Consider the following 20,404-nt stretch of genomic DNA (forward strand, 5'->3'; position numbering starts at 1 on the left):
CTTTACAGGACCCAAATATTCTATTCCTAATTTTTCTATTCCTTAGGAAACTACACATTTAATGGGTTCATCAGAGGAATATCCGGACAGGAAAGTTCCCTTTGTGTTGAAACACATTATTAATTTCAAAGTAGAATGAATTTACATCACAGAGGAATCTAACAATCTTAGTAACAAAATAAACATGCTAGAAAGATAAACATTAAATTTTAACTGGGATCAGACGACAAAATTCCAATTACTTCAGCAGCCTTAAATGTATTTAAGAAACTTATTGCCAAGTATACTTACCATTATTAAAAGCTTTAAATTCATCATTTACATATCTGTCCAGCATATTCCTATCAGTGAAACAAATTATGGTTTCGATGGTTAAAATTCAACAAAAAGCAAGGTTTGAACCAGAGAACAATACAAAAGTAAACAGCGAAAAATCACTTACTTGTGAAAGTGAGGAAAGAGGTCTATGAATAGATCCTTCAATTCTTCTTTATTTATCCTGCCATTTTTGTCCTAAAATTGAGATAGGCCATGTACTTTCTAAAACCTTTAGATGATATGCACATTTCTAAATTTTAACTCTGATAAACACAACACTCCCAAAAGATTTCCATCCCTTGAGTGTACACCAGAAGGAGTTAACTCCGGTATTTAATTGAACTAAAATATTGAAATTACAGAACACGAAGGATTCCAATCAAATCATAGAAAATATGACATCTCATGATTTCTTGCATTGAGTCTGTCCATTAAACTTCAAGATAACAAAATCATTTGTTATGGGCCTGAGATTTTCTGACAGGCTCTCCTGGAAAACAATCACTAACCGCAGGCAACCAAATATGGATTCTTTTATTTTCATACTGTGCTATATTTTTATATTGGATTGTTTACGTGTCATTAAAATGTGTAAATTTTACACCATTCATTAAAAAAAATTTATGGTAATAGCCATAAAACATCAACCTCACAAATCAGCTGATAACAAAAGTGCATGAAAATACATAAGAAATTAGAACATACACAAAATTCAGCACATATTTACAATCCAAACTATACTGGCAGAATGTTAAAAACTCACTCTATCATAAAATTCAAACTTTCTCTGGGCTTCTGTTAAATGTTTTGCTGACAACTCCTGGAAAAAAGTCAAAACAAGCTTTTAACCCAAATAGGGAAAAATATATGAATTGTTACACAGTTGTAAATTTATTAAATTAGGTGGCCATACATTGACCATCCCTCTTGGTCATGTTTTATTGTACACTAAAACGACCTTAACAATTCCATGCTTCTGAGAAACTATAATACTTCATTAACACTGGTTCGCGCAAATATGGTAGTTCTCAGAATAAGCACAAATAGGGCATAAAAGAAACCATTCTGCCTACCTAGCTTGCACTAGCTCCAGATGTACTATCCAGATCATTCTCATATTCCTGAAAATGTTTTCTCCATTAAGAAGTTATCCAATTTCCCTTTGAAGGTTATCATTGAATCTATATTCACCTCCTAGACAGATTGCTCCAATTCCAAAATGTTCTTATTAATACAAGTATTTCCACAAATGGTCATTGACTTTAGTCACCAGAAACAGTCATGTGACCATCCATGCTGACAGTCCATTTATTCCCCCCCTTGAAATCTAATACCATTTCCCTTGAGTTCTGTGTCATTTGCGAATTTCAACACTATACTTGTAGCTCCAAGTCATCCCAGGTTTTGCTCACTACTCAGACTCCCCACATCCCCCTCAACCTGGTCATTCCTCACACATCCATTCTGCACTCCCACTCCAGTCACCAACTACAATCCTGCTTCTATCAGTTCCGCCTTGGTTACTTAATCGCACCGATACCCAGAGACAATGGGTAACAGGAGTAGGAATTAAAAGTAGGATAACGAAATTACGAAAAATATTCAGCATTGAGCTAAAAGCATATCTTGAGGAGCCTGTATTCATCTTTTAACAACAAAAGTTGGTTTATTGGAGTTGTACCTATATCTGCATCTCTCTCCTCACCTTGCTGACACATCTACGCTACAGCGAAGAGAACAAGTTCCCTCTGTAGCCTATGAAACTGTTAAGAATGTAATTTTAAATGCAGTCGGCAAGGAATCCCTCTGCTTTGCTACTGACCTCAAGATCTATGCATTATTTTCATGGCATTCTAATCTTACTTCCCGTCAGTAAAATTTCATGACTCTCAGAAAATATCTGCTAACTGCTTCACTTATATCTGAATTAGCTTCCTAGTGCTGCTGAGTGGTTTGTCACTGGTGCACTGAACTACCTCCAGAAACTACAGGAGGGATTAAAACGTTAGCATTCCTGTCATTCATTTTCTAATTTTCCCCATTCACATCCCTTCACCTCTAGCACCAATGGCCTAGTAAAACAACATAATCTCCCACAGCCTCACATATTGAAAAGCTGCGGAATTTGGAACTTAAAATAATTATGAAGGTTGAGAGCAGAAAGAGGACCATATCGGTATGTAAATCCCAGTAACCTTTACAAACAATAATACTTATCACCAGTCGCACAAAGTGAGGCATTAATTATTTAGTACCTTAGGAATACAATTAAGCAGGTCACCCTACAACAAAAAGAACACACTGTTTTTATGTTACTGTCATGAATTCACCCACCACCAACTTTCTTATGTTAATGTTCAGCAAAGACATATGGTTTCCTTTTAGAAATTTCTTTTAAACCAAAATATTGCATTTAAAAAAGGTTTTAACAATTTGTGCTTTGAATAATGAGTCTTAAAATGTCAGGTTTTAAGCAATCAAAAGTTATACATAATTATATACTTTCCCTATCGCATCGGACAGAAACAACAGTAGTGATCATTTCTGGCGTCTAAACAAAACTTTGTTTTCATAATTAAACATTACTCAAGGGGCTATCCTGGTAGACTTCAGAATAAAGACACCTCCAATAAAGAGTAGTGATTCTTCCAAAATAAAAGATAACGGATTTAAACTCAGGAATAAATTATGAGCTCAAATTTGCCGCAGATTCACGGAAAGAGCACAAGAGTTGAAAAATCAGCCAGCATTCTCATTTCCAATCTGTACTTATCAACTTCAAACTCCTGTTGAAAAATGCACATGACAGGTTAGGTGTAACTGCAATGCCAACACAGTCAAATGGCCTGCTGCGGACAGAAATGCAAAAATTAGATTATGAGAAAGGTAAATTAATACAGAAATAAATAAGAAGGTAAAGGAGTTAAAACAGCTATATTAGAACGACAAACTTCCTTGGAAGATATGGAAATTATATGATGAAAATCCCACAATATACTTTGTTCTGGACTTTCAGAAAGCCTTTAATCATGTCTGACATGAACAGACAGCACAGATACAGGTTCTTTGGCCCAACATGTCTATGCCAACCAAATTCCATTTGTCTGCCCTGGGTCCACTGTCTACCATACTCTGGTTAATTGTTCATCCAGAATATTCATGAATTTTGCAAGAATACCTGCCTCCACCACCTGCTCAGACAGCATGTTCCATTTTCCTACTACCCTCTGGTGAAAAAATAATTCCTCCGATCTTCTCTAAAACATTTACTCTTCACCTTAAATTTAGGCCCTCTGGTCTCAGACACATCTGCTATGGGAAAAAATTCTCATGAACAATCCTGTGCCTGTCATAATCTGGCACACATTGATTAGATTCCCGCCCCCTCAGCCTCCACTGCTCCAAAGGAAACAAACTCAGCCTGTTCAGTTTCCCGTCATAACGGAGGCTTTCCATCTCATACAATATCCAATTGAACTTTCTCTGCACCCTCTCAAGAGCAATCATGTCCTTCTGTTAGTGTGGTAATTAAAATTACACACATATTCCATCTGTGGCCTAACCAATGATTTATGAAGTTGTAACAAGATTTCCTTGCTCCTATATTCTATGCCTATACTAATGAAGTAATTGAGTACAACTAAAGGTTAGATCACGTGAGTGGACATCATGATGAATGGGAAAGTCATCCAATGTCACAAAAACATCAAGTTTTGGACATATTTAACAAATCTAGGTGTAACTGTGGAGAAAGCAACAGAATTAAAAATTTCAGATCAACAACATTTCACATGGCCTCTTATTTCAGATTTATAGCATCTGCTTTTGGGTTAGTACTGAAGGATTGAAATCCCTCGAATTGGACTTTATGAAATATAAAAAAAAACACAGGGCTGCAAATAAAAACCAACTCTTAAAATTAATATAAAACAAATATACAGGAGTTACACTGAGACAGTGGTTCAGCATGAAGAATTCAACATCATCCAACTGCTGTCACAACAGTGTAGGGAAATGCCACTGCCTAGAGCAAATCAAATCAAATCAAGAGATTGATTGACTGATACTATAGTATTGGAACATGGCCATTGTTATCAAGAAATAAGTCATAAAATTGCGGGAGAAACTCAGCTGTTCTGGCAGCATTTGTGGGAAGAAAGCAGAGGTAACACTAAGTCCAGTAACTTTTAAAATCAGAAAGCCTGCAAATAATACTGCACAGATTTGCTTGTTGTGCTTCCCACACTTGCAACATCCTTCTGTCCCCACCCGACAACATGCTTAAATTAAAGATAATAAAGTGTGGAGCTGGATGAACACAGCAGGCCCAGCAGCATCTCAGGAGCACAAAAGGTGACGTTTCGGGCCTAGACCCTTCATCAGAGAGGGGGATGGGGAGAGGGTTCTGGAATAAATAGGGAGAGAGGGGGAGGCGGACCGAAGATGGAGGGAAAAGAAGATAGGTGGGGAGGTTGCGAGGGGATAGGTCAGTCCAGGGAAGACGGACAGGTGAAGGAGGTGAGATGAGGTTAGTAGGTAGGAAATGGAGGTGTGGCTTGAGGTGGGAGGAAGGGATGGGCAGGTTTGTGGATTTTGGGAAGGAGATAGAAATGGGCCGTGCGGGGTTGGGGAATAATAAGGTTGGAGTCTGTGGGTGGGAGGTCCCCTGAGTTGATCACCACAATGAATGGGGTGGCACAGTGGGTCAGTGGTGTTGGAGATGATAGTTTGGTGCTCGGGGGTGGGGTCATGATCAAGGGGGTGGTAGGAGGTGGTGTCGGAGAGTTGGCATTTGGCCTCGGTCCATGTAGAGGTCACATGTTTAAATTGGTGGACTGGGTGACAGTTAGGCAAGCTGCAATACAATTCAATCTACAGTAAAGCATTCTACCAACCGAACTGAAATTATTCCACTGCAATACTGACTTGTACCTTACCGATGGCAGGTCGTCTTTTGGGAATCAGGAGGGAAGTTACTCATCGAAGAATGTTCTTTCCATAATAGCTTTTGCAGCTATAATATTCATATGAATGGTCCAGTTAAGTTTCTCATCAATAATAACCCCTCAGAATGCTGTTATTGGAAGATTCAGCAACGGAAGTGCTGTTGCACATGAATGGGAAGATAGGTTAAATTCTCTCTCATTGGTGATTTCCTGAAACAGTGTGGCGCCGAACTTATTTGCCATTTGTCACCCCAAGCTTGAATGTTTTTCAGGTCTTGCTAATATGGACTGTAACTACTTAAGGGTCATAAATGGTGTTGAAAACTGCAGTCATTACTGAGCATTCCTCTTTCTGACTTTATGATAGGTGGAAATTCATTGAAGTTGGTTAGGCCAGGAACCCCTGCAGAGAAGACTAGGGACTGGGAACAAATGGCTTTCAATAATCACAGCCCTGTTTCTTTGAGCTCAGTATTGCTGAATGGATGTACCATTCACTATGCTGTGCAAGCTGCTGGTTGTAAGAAAGGTTGCTGCCCTAATCCTCTTCAGTGTAGGGAAGTACAGGGCCTGTCTGGTGTAGTGTGGTTGAGGAAGAATTCACAGTTGCTACCACTAAAACCACAGATCACCACAATGAATGGGGTGGCACAGTGGGTCAGTGGTTAGCTATACTGCCTCACCGCACCAGGGACCCATGTTCAATTCTACCCTTGGGTGACTGTCTGTGTGGAGTTTGCACACTCTCCCCGTGTCTACTTGAGTTTCCTCCGGGTACTCTGGTTTCCTTATTTATTATTTCAAAAGATGTGCAGTTTACGTGCATTGGCAATGCTAAATTGCCCATGGTATCTGGGATGTGCAAGGTACGTGGATTAGCCATGGGAAATGCAGGGTTACAGGGATAGGGTAGGGGGGTGGGTCTGTGTGGGATGTTCTTCAGAGACTTGGTCTGACTAGTTGGGCCAAATAGCCTTTTCCTCGCTGTAGGGATTCTATATAAAAAAAACCTCCAGTGGCAATTGATTATTTACTTAAGAGCATCAACTGGTAGTGGGGCAGGTGGGCTATCAACAGGCCCCAGGCTTAATTGGAGTGCAAACAGGTAGGTAACAGGTTCCTATTCACTATACTCCTACCTGATTAAATGTCTTACCAACTACTAAACTCAGTAGAATGTACACAATTCTCCCCTATAACCAAGGCTTTCTTTTGTGCATAAGATTATTTGCAACTGGATGAAACAGAGTGCAGACTTTGCAGAATCAAACTGAAGTACCACAAGATCTGGAGCTGGATTTCATGCTCTTCAGCATGATGAACTAAGCTTCAGATGAAAATTAATGGCTGCCCATTGGGCTGTCAATTAGTGGCGCAAAACAGGGCACTGCACATCTAGGTTTACATGTCACATAGGAGGTGGGGTAAGTTGTGAACTAGAAATTGGTAACAGCCACCAATCTAAAGACACCTGTGTTTCTAATTTCTCTTTATTTCTTTGGCAGTGTCCTAGCAATGAATAGCTTATGATAGGTTCCAAGCAATGAATAAATTAAGCCAACAAACATACATATACCGATTCATTCACTATCAGACTTCGCTGCTGCATGGAGACATGGTCCTGTTGGAGAGAGATAACAGGAACTGCTGGAGAATCCGAGATAACAAGGTGTAGAGCTGGATGAACACAGCAGGCCAAGCAGCATCAGAGGAGCAGTAAAGCTGATGTTTTGGGCCGAGATCCAGAAATTTTTTTTCTGAAGAAGGGTCTAGGCCTGAAACGTCAGCTTTCCTGCTCGGCCTGCTGTGTTCATCCAGCTCTACACCTTGTTATTATGGTCCTGTTGCAAGCTTCTTTCGCTGTTTTGTCACCTCACTATACCTGGCATCTGACACTCCCAAAGATTTTTCAACCCATCACCCAAAAGTGGAATGGGGAACAAAATAAGTTACATACAACTGACTCCATAACAAGCTTAAAAGCTTGCTTGTTTTTTTTTCTAAAAATGGTGGTGGGCAGCCTTCTGGTTTTCATGCCTGCATGTTCTCTGTATTGGACCTGACGTGGTGACAGCAGATGGCTAACCGGACATTATTATGCCATATTTTATCTATGCTGAAGACTGGGGATTGGGGTGCACATAACAGTGGCCCACACAATTTACAGCTGCAAAATCTAGCTCTTCATTCATAAACAATTCTTTACAAATCAAAATTATTTTATGAAAATAGCACAAATAGCAACTGCTAATGAAACAAGCGTATTATTTGAATATTTATCATCTATTATATAAACTACTTACGTCAGAGGGGCAAGTGCCTTTTTCTTTTTGTTGACTGTTTCTTATCACCTCCAATAATAATGGTACTCCCTTCAATTCTTCTCTTTCATGAATGCCTAGCTCCCTTGCAAGATTATCTCGTCCATCCAGTCCAGTGAACTGAGTACAAAACAACCAATAGAAACCGAAGACTTGATCATTTGTAAATAATAAATCACTTTGGCAGGGATTGCAAATGCACTTTTTGGAGATAGTGGCATAATCCAGAGACACAGAGTAATACACTGGACACACAAGTCAAATCTTACCATGGTAGCTTCTGGAATTTAAGTTTAGTGTGAGAGTGCTGTGACCGTAAGAGTTTATTTGTCCTTTTTTTTGAAGGCAGATTTTAAGGCAGAGGCTCAAAGCTGCCTAGTGAGGACCCAAAGAGAATAAATAGCTTAGGAGGTCTTGAGGTGTTTTTTAGAAGTTGGGACAATAGGAGCAGCCCGGTTGAGTGTGGCCAGCTCTAACAGAACAGAATATCATTTTCTTTAGGTTTTAGGTTTACCTTTAAGCAGTTGCTATTGGAGTCTCCGCAAGGCAGAAGCTACTGCCGTTTTGAAGAAGTAGAAGCTATCCTTTCCGTTTCTCAGTTACAGCTAGAAGCTGGGATTTCTCTCTGCTGCTGGGTTATTTGTGAGACAAGTTTATTTTTCTCATTTGCCTTTCTACCAAAGGGTGCATTTGTGGGGTGTTACTATATTGGAACAGTTAATTGGTAATAGTTACTGTATTTATTATTCTATTAAGTTTTCCAAAACAGTTACATTAATGTGAGTTCTTCCTTTTTTTTGTATTTTGACTGTAGTGTTTAAATAAATTGTATTTTGTTTAATGTTGAGTAGTTTGACCAGTTGCATTACATCTGGAACACAGTACTTTACATTTGCCTTTAAAATAAGAGAAAGTTAGGATCTAGGCCACCTTTTTAAAATATTTTGAGGGTGTTTGGTCTGGTCTACGACATTAGTTAATTAATAAAACTGGAATGAAATGTCAGCTTCACATTCATCATGACTGGCAACATCAGATTCTCATTTAAACACGTTTCACAAATACCCTTTATAAATTTTGGCCCTTATTTGATTCCCAAGCCCACAATAGTGTGATTGCCTGTTAGTGTACCTCTGAATTGGCCCAGCAAGCTGCTTAGTTGTACCAAGCCACTAACTAAAACTAAAAATAAAATAAAACCAAACAAACCACCCAGCACAGACGTAGACACCAGATGCAGCCCTGGGCAAGGTTGGCCCAGTTAGCATTGTGAAGTCTCCTTACTAATAACTGGGGTCTCATTCCAAAATTACAACAGCTTTCTTACTGTTTAGTCAAGCTTGACATGGTTGTACTTAGCAAGGCCCCACAGAAACACTACTGCAGAGGTATAATAAAGGATTGGGAACCAAAGGTGAGGTATTTGGAAATTTAAAAAATGTGACAGTGAGAAATTTGGAACAAACTTACAGATATTACATTTGTGACCACATTTCAAAAGTATTTAAAATCAGCTGTAAAGCACAATATAGCATCTTGAGATTATGAAAGGGGTCACAGACATGCAAGTTCTTTCCATCCTCACTTTCCGGATTGGGAAGTGCGGGTGTAGAAGGCATTTTTTTTTAAAAAAGAAATGGTCATCACTTTCACCATTCATTAAATTTTGTCAGAAACAAAAATATAGCTTAAATAGTACGAACCTCAAGATATTTTGGACAAGGCCTGACCAGCCTGAAGTCTTATGAGGGGGCAGGTGTAGCACCTCCTGCAGTTGCAGGGAAAGACTTTATCTATTTAAATTTTTAAAAAGAGAAATTAACTTACAGTGTTTGTTTCTGGTCGGAATACTGCCAAAGTGAAGTCCAGATTGAAAAATTGGAGAAATTCAACAACAAGACCAGCCACCAAACGCCCTATGAAGGAAAATTGTCTGTCAAATTCTGAAAAAAATTTACCAGTATGTTGTCATACGTGGAACAGTTATAGCCAAAAAGGATACCACTTGACCAAGTGTGTCAATTCTGGTTCGATGCAGATGAACTCAGCTAGTTATATACCGCTGGCTTTTCCCCATAGTCTTAAATTGCTTTCTCTTCAAATAAGTTTCCAGTTCCCCTTTGAAAATATGGGTTACATCTGCCTTTACCAAATTCTATATTATTCCACATTGTAATCATTCATTGCACTAAATAGATTTTGTTCTTTTTCCATTCACCTTTAATCAGTGCTTTCTACTTCTTCACCGTTCCTCAATGGATAATTTCTAGAAATAGGTTAAAATCTCTCTGTTCAGATTATGTATGGGAGTCGAATGAAGGCACTCTGGCCCAGAGACAGATAAGCTATCACTGCTCAACAAGTGTCACTAAAATATTGTTTCGCAGATCTCAGCATGTCTAGATATTTTCGAATTAATTTGTTCAGAATTGTTAAGACTGCATTAAATGAGTCTTTAATCTGGGCCTCCAGGCTGCAATAGAGTCTCTACCTTTGTGCCATACAGCACTTGCTATCCATTTTGGACATATTTTGCAATCAACCTGTTTAGAATTATTATGATACAACTCTGGACTAGATAGGAATTGAAATTTCTTGGCTCAGAGACAGGTGCATTCCAATGCTGTACATCTCTACAACTACTACTGCACGACAAGAATGCTTAGAAACTATACAGTTTCTAGTCAACCTGCTCAGATTTGTTATTTTGTATACTTATGGAAAGGACTTGAATTTGGGCCTTTTGAACTGCCAGAGAAAGTGGTAGATGCAGATTCAGTTCCAGTATTTAAAAGACATTTGGATAGATACATTAATTGGAAAGGTTTAGAGGGATATGGGCCAAATGCAGACAAGTAAGCTAGTTTAGTTTGGGAAACTAGGTCAGCACAGACAGCATAGAACAGCACCTCATTTTCCACTTGAGAGCTCTACAGGCTTCTGGACTCAGTATCACCAACAGCCCTCTAGTTTCGAACTCTCCCCCACCCGAGGAAAAAGATCTTTGCTATTCACCTTATCTATGCCCCTCATGATTTTATAAGCCTCTATAAGATCACCCATCAAACTCCCACTCTCCAGTAAAAAGTCTCAACTTACCCTTATAACTAAGCCTCCTGACTCAGAGATAGGGATACTATTACTGCTTCAAAAGAGGCCTTCCAAATATTTTAATGATTTTTATAAATCCAACCTCTTCAGAGATATTATTGCATGCCTCTGAAGGGGCAGGTGTTTGCTGAGTGTGATGGGGTTCGTGGGGAGTGTGGAGCAGACAAGGGAGTCGCAGGGTGAGCGGTTCCTATGAAAGGTAGATGGGGTGGGGTGGGAACTATCTCTTTGGTGGTGGGGTCAGATTGCAGGTAGCAGAATTGGCAGAGGATGATGTGCTGGATGCAGCAATTGGTAGGATGGTATGTGAAGACTTTGTCCTCATTTTTGTTGGGTGGAGCGAGTTTGAGGGCAGAAGTGTAGGAAATGCAAGAGATGTGGTGGAGGGCATTTTTGCTGAGTGGAGGGGGCAACTTGTGGTCCTCGAAGTAGGAGGGCATCTGGGATGTCCAGGAGCGGAATGTTCCAAATTGGGAGCAGAGGCAGAGGAATTAGGAGTAAGGGATTGCATTCTTGCAGGAGGGTGGGTGAGAGGAGGTATATCCAGGTGGCTACAGGAGCCGGTGGGTTTGAACTAGATGTCGGTGCTGAGACAGTTACCAGAGACAAAGACAGAGAGATCCAGGAAGAGGAGGGAGGTATCGGCGATGGGCCAGGTGAATTTGAGGTTGGGGTGAAAGGTGTTTGTAAAGTTGATGAACTAGTCAAGCTCCTCATGGGAGCACAAGGCAGCACCGATACAATGATCAACGTAAAGGACAGAGTCCCACTGGTCCTCTCATACCACCCAACCAATCTCTGCATCCAGTGCATCCTCTTCACCCACTTCCACCATATGCATCTGACTCCACCAGCAAAGGGGTATTTCTGTCCCCACCCCTGCCTTTCCTAGGGACAGCCCACTCCTTGACTCCCTCGTCCTCGTCCACTCCACAATACACCCAGCACCTTTCCCTGCAACTGCAGGAGGTACTACATATGCCCCTACAACCTCCCCTCTCACGTCCATCCAAGGTCCAAGACAAACTTTCCGCATCCTATAGAGGTTCATCCTCCAACCTAGTCTACTGCATCTGTTGCTCCCAATATGGCCTCCTCTACATTGGTGAGACCAAGAGCAGACTCTGTGAATGATTTGCGGATCATCTGTGCTCTGTACGGTGTAATCAACACCACCTCCCAGTTGCCAACCATTCCCTTGGTGACATGTCCATCCTGGACATCCTCCAGTGTCACAACGATGCTACATGCAAACTGGAGGAACAACACCTCACATTCTACCTCAGGAGCCTACAGCCCGATGGCTTCAAATTAGAATTCACCAGTTTCAAAGTCTCCCCAACCCCGGCCACATTCCATTTTGAACTCTTCCTCTCATCCCTGCCTCTTTGACTTGAGACTATCTGTCCAGCTTCTTTTCGACCTATCCATCTCATCCCTCCCACTGACCTATCACCATCCGACCTACCTGCCCCCAGGCCAGCCCCACCCCACTCTTCCTATTTATTTCCAAGCTCTATTCCTCTGCCCCAGTCCTCATGAAGGGTCCTGACCTGAAATGTTGATTTTCCTGCACCTGGGATGTTGCCTGACCTGCTGTGTAACTCCAGTTCCACCCTATATTGACTCTGACAGTTCTTGCTCTCCAGTATTTTAATTTACCACTTATCTGTTTCCTGACACCCAGCTAACTTCAGAGACATGCTGTGCAGCCTCTTCATTCCATTGCTATTATCAGGCTAGTGTGATGAAAATGCTTTGAAATTGGAAGAATCTTTGAAAAGAAAAACGACAATCTTCACTGCCTTGCAGAATAATCCAGGATTGCACGTTAAAATTAGCAGATTTCTAAAACTCAAGGTCGACATCCTAAGACAAATCCGGAAGAAAAAAAGGTCATGTGGTGGAAAGAGATAACTAGGTATAGAGCTGGATGAACACAGCAGACCAAGCAGTATCGGAGGAGCAGGAAAGCTGATGTTTCGGGTTGAGACCCTTCTTCAGAAATGGGGGAGGGGAAGGGAGTTCTGAAATAAATAGGGAGGGAGGGGGAGGCGGATAGAAGATGGATAAAGGAGAAGATATGTGGACAGGTCAAAGAGGTGGGGTTGGAGCCAATGAAGGTGAATGTAGGTGGGGAGTTAGGGAGGGAATAGGTCAGTCCAGGGAGGATGGACAGGTCAAGGAGGAGGGGTGAGTTTGGTAGGTAGATGGGGGCAGGGCTTGAGGTGGGAGGAATGGTTAGGGAGGCGGGGACTAGCTGGGCTGCTTTTGGGATGCAGTCAGAGGAGGAGAAATTTTGAAGCTTGTGAAGTCCACGTGGATATCCTTGAGCTGCAGGGGTCCCAAGCGAAATATGAGATGCTGTTCCTGCAGCTTTTAGGTGGCGTCACTGTAGCAATGCAGGAGACCAAGGATGGACACGTCATCCAAGGAGTGGGAGGGGCAGTTGAAATGGTTCACGAATGGGAGGTGCAGTTGTTTGTTGCGAACTGAGCGTAGGTGTTCTGCAAGGCGGTCCCCAAGCCTCCGCTTGGTTTCCCCAATGTACAAGAGGCCACAATGGGAACAGCAGATACAGTATACCACGTCAGCACATGTGCAGGTAAACATCTGATTGATGCAGCAGGTCTTCTTAGGGCCTGGAATGGGGGGGGGGGGGGGGGAGAAGGTGTAGGGACAGGTTTGGCACTTTCTACGGTTGCAGGGAAAAGTGCCAGGGGTAGAGGGGCTGGAGGGGAGTGTGGAGTGGGCAAGGGAGTCACGGAGAGAGTGGTCCCTCCGGAAAGTAGATAAGGGTGGGGAGGGAAAAATGTCCTTGGTAGTGGGGTTGGATTGCAGATGGTGGAAATGTTGGAGGATGATGCATTGGATTCAGAGGTTGGTGGGGTGGTACATGAGGTCGAGGGGGATTCTGTTATGGTTGTTAGTGCGGGTAGGGGGTGTGAGGGATGAGTTGTGGGAAATGCGGGTGACACAGTTGAGGGCATTTTCGATCACTGTGGAGGGGAAGTTGTGGTTCTTGAAACAAAGAGAGCATCTGGGATGTCCAGGAGCGGAATGCCTCATCTCAGGAGCGGATGCGGCGGAGGCAAAAGGAATTGGGAATGGGGGTGGCCTTTTTGCAGGAAGGTGGGCGAGAGGAGATGTACTCTAGGTAGTTGTGGGATTCAGTAGGTTTGAAATGGATATTGGTTTCCAGGTGGATGCCAGAGATGGAGACAGAGGTCCAGGAAGAAGAAAGAGGTATCAGAGATGGGCCAAGTGAACTTCAGATTGGGGTGGAAGGTGTTAGCGAAGTGGATGTGGTGGGAAGAGAAAGCCAGAGGGATGCAACAATGTACTGAGCAATAACAGTGAAGCTTTGAATTTACCAAAGTCAAATGGCCAAAACTCACTTTGCATGTCTCTCTTTATAATAATAATAGTAATAATTAATAATATCTGGAGGAATTATTTTCAACAACTCTTTAAAGGTGAATCCACAATAAAATTACTCTCCCACTATTCTCCTATAGAATCCATGGTGAAATGCCATTAATGGTAGAGCTGAAAAATGCAATCACACAGACAAACTGTGGTCTTCAAAGGTGGTCAGTTTTAGCCAATATCAAAACTCCATGCACCCATCTTAATGATTCAGGAATAAAAGACATCCAGACTTCAGAAATGTTAACTATCTTCAAGAAGGCAGGTAATTTATGTGTGGAACAAATAAGATTTCTTTTTGTCCATAGAATGGAAAATCTTGATTCACGTGCTCCTGAACTGCTTACATCTGGGGGCTGAGTAATTCACACGGGGACATTAAGTGTAGCTTTAGGCTTTTCTGAAGAACTTTCTGTTTGCTCTGTTGCCAGACAAATCCAAGCAAAATGCTGAAATCAACACAAGGAATCCCTCAGTGCATTAATTGTTCTGACCAATGCATTTCACTCTATAGTTCAAAAAGCTCTGGATCTCCAATAAAAAACTACTTCATAATTCTGCAAACATTACATTCAAATGGGAAGTCCTAAATGCTCTTACAAAATCCAAACCGGGATTAAGCAAAACTGTGTGATAGCCTCTGAGGTTCACCTTAAAAGATTACTGCCCTCCGGTGTCAGCATTAAGTAAGAACAGCAACGGAAATCTCCAACCTCAGTCATCTTAGTGCCAAAATCAAGTTGGTCATCATATGAATAAGTGACCTACAGTTTACAGATGACTGCATAGCCCTGCTCAATCTCTTCAATTCTACATTCAAGATTTGTGACTTATTCTTGCCAAAATAAACATCAGAAATCAACCCACATATGTTGAAGGAAACTGTCATGAATTTTCAGCATTTCCTATATTTTGGCAGCCAAAGGATCATCATCGACAAGGAGATCTGACACTCAACTACACCAGTTCAGCCTTCTGCAAACTACAGCAGCTTATATTTAACAATAAAGATCTTTGTAAATCAGAGAAGTATAGTGTATAGGCAGCTTGTCATCTCACACTGCTGTAATCCAAACATCTAGAAATATCCTTCTTCAAGACAGCTCCACTAAAATTCAGACAAAATACCTGAAAATCAACTTTGATGAACTGGAGAGAGATAATGGGAACTGCAGATGCTGGAGAATCCAAGATAATAAAGTGTGAAGCTGGATGAACACAGCAGGCCAAGCAGCTCCTCAGGAGCACAACCCCAAACTAAATCCCAAATCCCCAAACTAAAATAGCCCCACGTGCATGCTCCTGGCCCATTTCCCTCCAAATCTAGTATCAGAGATGGTGGGAACTGCAGATGTTGGAGAATCCGAGATGGCGGCGTGTGGAGCTGGATGAGCACGGCGGGCCGGGCGGCATCTTAGGAGCGCGGGGGCTGGCGTTTCGGGCCTGGACCCTTCATCAGAAAAGGGGGAGGGGAGGGGGATTCTGACATGGATGGGGGGGGGGGGGGGGTGGTAGGCCAATTGAGCATGTATTGGGGAGGGGATGGGTGGAGAGGAGACGGACAGGTTGCGGGGGGGGGCAGGGATGGAGCCAGTGGAGGTGGGTGTGGGCGGGGAGGGGATGGGTCGGCCTGGGGAGGACGGATAGGTTGGGGGGTGGGATGGGGTTGGTGGGTGGGGAATGGAGGTGTGGCTTGGGCTGGGGGGAGGGGATGTGTGGGAGGAGGGGCAGTTTGGGGGACGGGGATGAGCTGGGCTGGTTTTGGGATGCAGTTGGGGGGGGGGGGAGATTTTGGGGCTGGTGAGGTCCGCGTTGGTGCCGTTGGGCTGCGGGGTTCCCAGGGGAAGTGTGGGTTGCTGTTCCTGCGACCTGCGGGTGGCGTCGTTGTGGCACTGCAGGAGGCCCATGATGGGCATGTCGTCTGAGGAGTGGGAGGGGGAGTTGAAATGGTCGTCTGAGGAGTGGGAGGGGGAGTTGAAATGGTTGTCTGGGGAATGGGAGGGGGAGTTGAAATAGTTGTCATTTCGGCTCCCCCTCACATTCCTTAGACGGCATGTCCATTCTGCAGTGCCACAGCGGTGCTGCCCAGGGGTTGTGGGGACGGCGAATCGTGTTCTGCTTGGGGGCCCTGCAGCCCGGTGGCATCAGTGTGGATTTCACTAGCTTCGGGGTCGCCCCTCACCCCACATGCCAGCCCAACTCGTCCCCGTCTCCCTAGCCTGTTCTTCGTCTCACTTGCCCCTCCTCCCACCTCGAGCCGCGCTCCCGTTTCCTTCCTGCTAGCCTCATCCCACCCCCTTGACCTGTCCCCTCCCGGCCTCCCCTCCTGCATTCGCCTCTGCTGGCTCCATCCCCACCTCTTTGGCTTGTCTGTCTCCTCTCCACCTATCTTCTTCTCTATCCATCTTTGATCCACCTCCCCCTCTCTCCCTATTTATTTCAGAACCCTCTCCCCATCCCCCTCTCTGAAGGGTCTAGGCCCGAAACGTCAGCTTTTGTGCTCCCGAGATGCTGCTTGGCCTGCTGTGTTCATCCAGCTTCACACTTTATTATCTTTGATGAACTGGAACTAGGTTCAAATGGTCATAAAAGAATCTCTCCTGTCAGGTGGTTTTCTCAACTCAAATAATCAACACGACAGGGAGGGAAAAGAAGTGATCAACACTACAGGGAGGAAAAAGAAGTGTTTCAAATGCAGTTTGAGGCTCTCCATGGATCACGGCATCAATGACTGGGAGGAGCCTATCAAAAGGGCTACAACTTTGTTCATCAAGTTGAATCATGCTTTGATGCACATATCATATTGAAGAGACGGAACAGTAGAAAGGAAAAAAAATACAAATCCTAGACTCTGGAACTCACAATCTATGGGACATCCTGGCCCACATACCCAGAGATCCATAGATCAATCTATTCAGTCACAATTCACACCCATGGGAAAAATACTAAGAAGATATTATGCTCCAACTGAGGGATAACTAACAACAGTTCCATGGCCTTTAACTTTGCTGATAAACTCATTATGTGCTGTTTCAACAAATGCGGTGTGGAGGTCCTTGTTCAGCACAACAATTATTACTCATCAACCTTCTTTGCTAGTTTACCAAATAAGTTAAACTATCATAATTTGCCTTCAGCAAATCAGTGTTGGCTTTCCTTAATTGGTCCATATTTATAGTGGTTAAATTTTGACTCTGTTTATTGTTCCTTAGCTCTGTTTTCTATGACTGACAATGACTTGTCTCTAATTGCTAGGATTATCCAAACTTCCTTTTCTGAACCAAAGGTACATTATTTGCAATTCCAAATCCTCTAGTACCAACTATGTATCTAAGGTGGATTTGAATATTATTTCCAATGCCTCTTCTACATCTATTCCTAAATTCCTCAGAATCCACAGATGCATCTCATTTAGTCCTGGAGAATTATATTAACTTTCAGTGCACCTAGACTTTCTAATTCCTCAATTTTATCAACTATCAGCTGATTTTGTGTTCCAGCTACTGCCTTATCAATATGACTGATGGCATTTGCTTCTTCAACAAAAATATACTCAAGGAACTCATTTGTCATCTCATCCATGCTCTCTGTCTCGTTGCATGTATTGCCTTTTCGATTCCTAATTGGCCCACCCAGTCTTTTATGATGCAGGTGCCTTTCTGCAATTTTTAGATTCTCTTTTATCTTAGCTTCCAGTCTCTTCCCGGTTCTCCTTTTCCTTTGGTCATTCTATATTCAGTCTTGTTCTTACAAATATAAACAACCTGATAACTGCTATTTCTCATCTTTCCTTTTTGCTGTAACATTCGTCATCCAAAGAGCTTTGGCTAAATTTGACTTGTCTTTCATTTCATGGAAAAATATTACTTATAATCAAACAGAGCCATAGAGGGATATTTCACTTTCAAAACAACCCATTGCTCCCTTACAGTTTTGCCTGTCAATCTTTGATTCCAATTTACCATGATGAGGTCTGTTCTCACAAAACTAAAATTGTACCATACCAGCCCTGCCCTCTCCATCTTCAATTATTTTTTCACTGACTTTCGTATTATCCTGTTCCGCAGCTAAGCCAAACTTTATGATACTGCGATCACTATCTCTTAGTCGATCTAACTCATTCCTCAGAATGAAATGCAAAAAATGACTTCTCTTGTTGATTTGGAAACAAAATGATCTAGGAAATTCTTCCCAATACATTTCAAAAACTATACCCCACCTTTACATTACAATATTCCAGTGTACATAGCAGGATTGTGCTGTTTTCATTTATTTACCTTACAAATCCAATTAAAACAGTACTTACCATCCTCAGTGTTCAGAAATTTCTTCAAGCTCTCATTAACCAATGGTGTTTTGTTCTATTAAATGAATTAGAATTAGCTACTTGAAATCCACCTTCTATACCATTAAAATTTGTCTTTCTTTGCAATGCTTTTTTTTCTATATTTACTTTTTGCCACATTTGTGATTTATTATCTACTTATCTTTTACTGTTGACTTTGTCCCCTATTCTGTTAAATATTAACTCCTTTCCAATGTCTCTGGATAACTTTATCTTTTTTTCTCAACATCTATTTCTGATGCTTGTAATTGTGTTGTTATATAAACATTGGTACACTGTAAACTAGATACAAAAAGCTGCTATGTTGGACTAAATAGGAAGATTTTCCTGAGCAATTTTTACGTGCTAGTTGTACAAAGAAGTTGGATAACAAAAAGAAAGGCATGGAAATCACTACACTTGACAGTGGAATCTAACAGTTTCTTATCCATCTCAAAAGCTAATTTCTATATACATTTAGGTAATTTTTTTAATTACTCAATGTTTCCCAAAAATAACTAATTACACTAAAAAATATTGCAGATATACAAACTAATTCTATTTTTAACGACAGCTTTCAACCAATCATGAAACGGCTGTAGCAGTGCCTTCTATAACAACAGTCACTGCACTACATGTGGAGCAAGTTGAGACATCCTCATGAATTTAGCATGTGCTATATAAATACAATATTGATTTTTGACAATTAAAACAAAATGTACAGGGTTACTACTTATCAGCTGTTGAAAATAATTCTTTGCTTTGCAAAAACACTTACCTCTACTCTCTCCTGTTCTTCAAGTGCCAAGAATACAGCTGCCCGTATTTCAGCCTGAAACAGGAAATACTTAGTCTGATCTCATATAGTCAGAGATGTACAGTATGGAAAAAACTTCAGTCCAACTCATCCATGCTGACAAGATAGCCGAAATTAATCTAGTTCCATTTGCAGCATTTGGCCCATGTCCCTCTAAACCGTTCCTATTCAGTTGCTTTTTCAATGTTTAATTGTACCAGCCTTCACCACTTCTTCTGCCAGCTGATTCCATCTACACACCACCCTTTGTGAGTGAAGAAGTTGCCTCTTAAGTCCCTTTTAAATCTTTCTTCTCTCACCTTAAACCTATGACCTCTAGTTTTGGACTCCCTACCCTGAGGAAAAGACTCTGGCTGTTCATCCTATCTATGCCCCCCATGATTTTATAACCCTCCATAAGATCAACCCTCAGCCTCCAAAGTTCCAGGGAAAATAGCCCCAGCCTGTTCGGAATCTTCCCAGTAGCTTAAACCCTTCAACCCTGGCAACATTCTTGTAAAAATCTTTTCTGAACCCTTTCAAGTTTCAAAAATTTTTCCTACAGCAGGGCGAAGAGAATTGAATGCAGTATTCCAAAAGTGGCTAAAATGTCCAGCACAGCCGCAACATGACCTCCCAACTCCTGCACTCAACACACTGACCAATAAAGGCAAGCGTACCAAATGTCATCTTCACTATGCTGAATACCTGTGACTCCACTTTTAAGGAGCTATGAACCAGCACTCCAAGGTCTCTTTGTTCAGGAACACTCTCCAGGACCTCAACACTAAGTGCAGAAGTGCTATCCTGATTTGCCTTACAAAAACGCAACATGTCACATCTTTCAGCGTCCTCGGTTCATTCATCCATTCAATCAAGGTTCATTGTACTAAGATAACTTCCTTCACTGTTGACTTTAATACCAATTTGGGTGACATCTGTGAACGTACTAACCATACTTCCTGTTTTCACATCCAAATCACTTATATAAAATGACAAAAAGCAGTGGACCTAGCACCAATCCTTGCAATACACCGCTGGTCACGAGCCTTCAGTACAAAAAGCAACCCTCCACCATCATCCCCTGTCTACCTTCAAGCCAATTTTATATCCAAATGGCTTGCTCTCCCTGTATTTCATGTGACCGAATCAACCATGT

At 42.0% G+C, this 20,404-nt stretch overlaps 1 protein-coding gene across 3 annotated transcripts in view; it reads right to left on the reverse strand.

Annotated features, from left to right (window-relative positions):
• Nucleotides 1-20,404, reverse strand: part of cep43 (centrosomal protein 43) — a 79,659-nt gene that overhangs the window by 49,028 nt on the left and 10,227 nt on the right. Inside the window, exons 2-9 of one of the 3 annotated variants that reach the window (XM_048536215.2) lie at nucleotides 19,228-19,281; nucleotides 18,432-18,486; nucleotides 9,413-9,501; nucleotides 7,568-7,705; nucleotides 2,574-2,600; nucleotides 1,082-1,138; nucleotides 443-513; nucleotides 292-341 (exon numbers count right to left, since the gene is read on the reverse strand). In XM_048536215.2, the coding sequence (XP_048392172.1) occupies nucleotides 292-341; nucleotides 443-513; nucleotides 1,082-1,138; nucleotides 2,574-2,600; nucleotides 7,568-7,705; nucleotides 9,413-9,501; nucleotides 18,432-18,486; nucleotides 19,228-19,281 (541 nt within the window). The remainder of the gene's footprint in view (nucleotides 1-291; nucleotides 342-442; nucleotides 514-1,081; nucleotides 1,139-2,573; nucleotides 2,601-7,567; nucleotides 7,706-9,412; nucleotides 9,502-18,431; nucleotides 18,487-19,227; nucleotides 19,282-20,404) is intronic. The other 2 variants (XM_048536216.2, XM_048536217.2) reach the window with 2 other exon arrangements.

The sequence above is a fragment of the Stegostoma tigrinum genome, chromosome 9 (genome assembly GCF_030684315.1).
Source record: "Stegostoma tigrinum isolate sSteTig4 chromosome 9, sSteTig4.hap1, whole genome shotgun sequence".
Classification (NCBI taxonomy): Eukaryota; Metazoa; Chordata; class Chondrichthyes; order Orectolobiformes; family Stegostomatidae; genus Stegostoma; species Stegostoma tigrinum.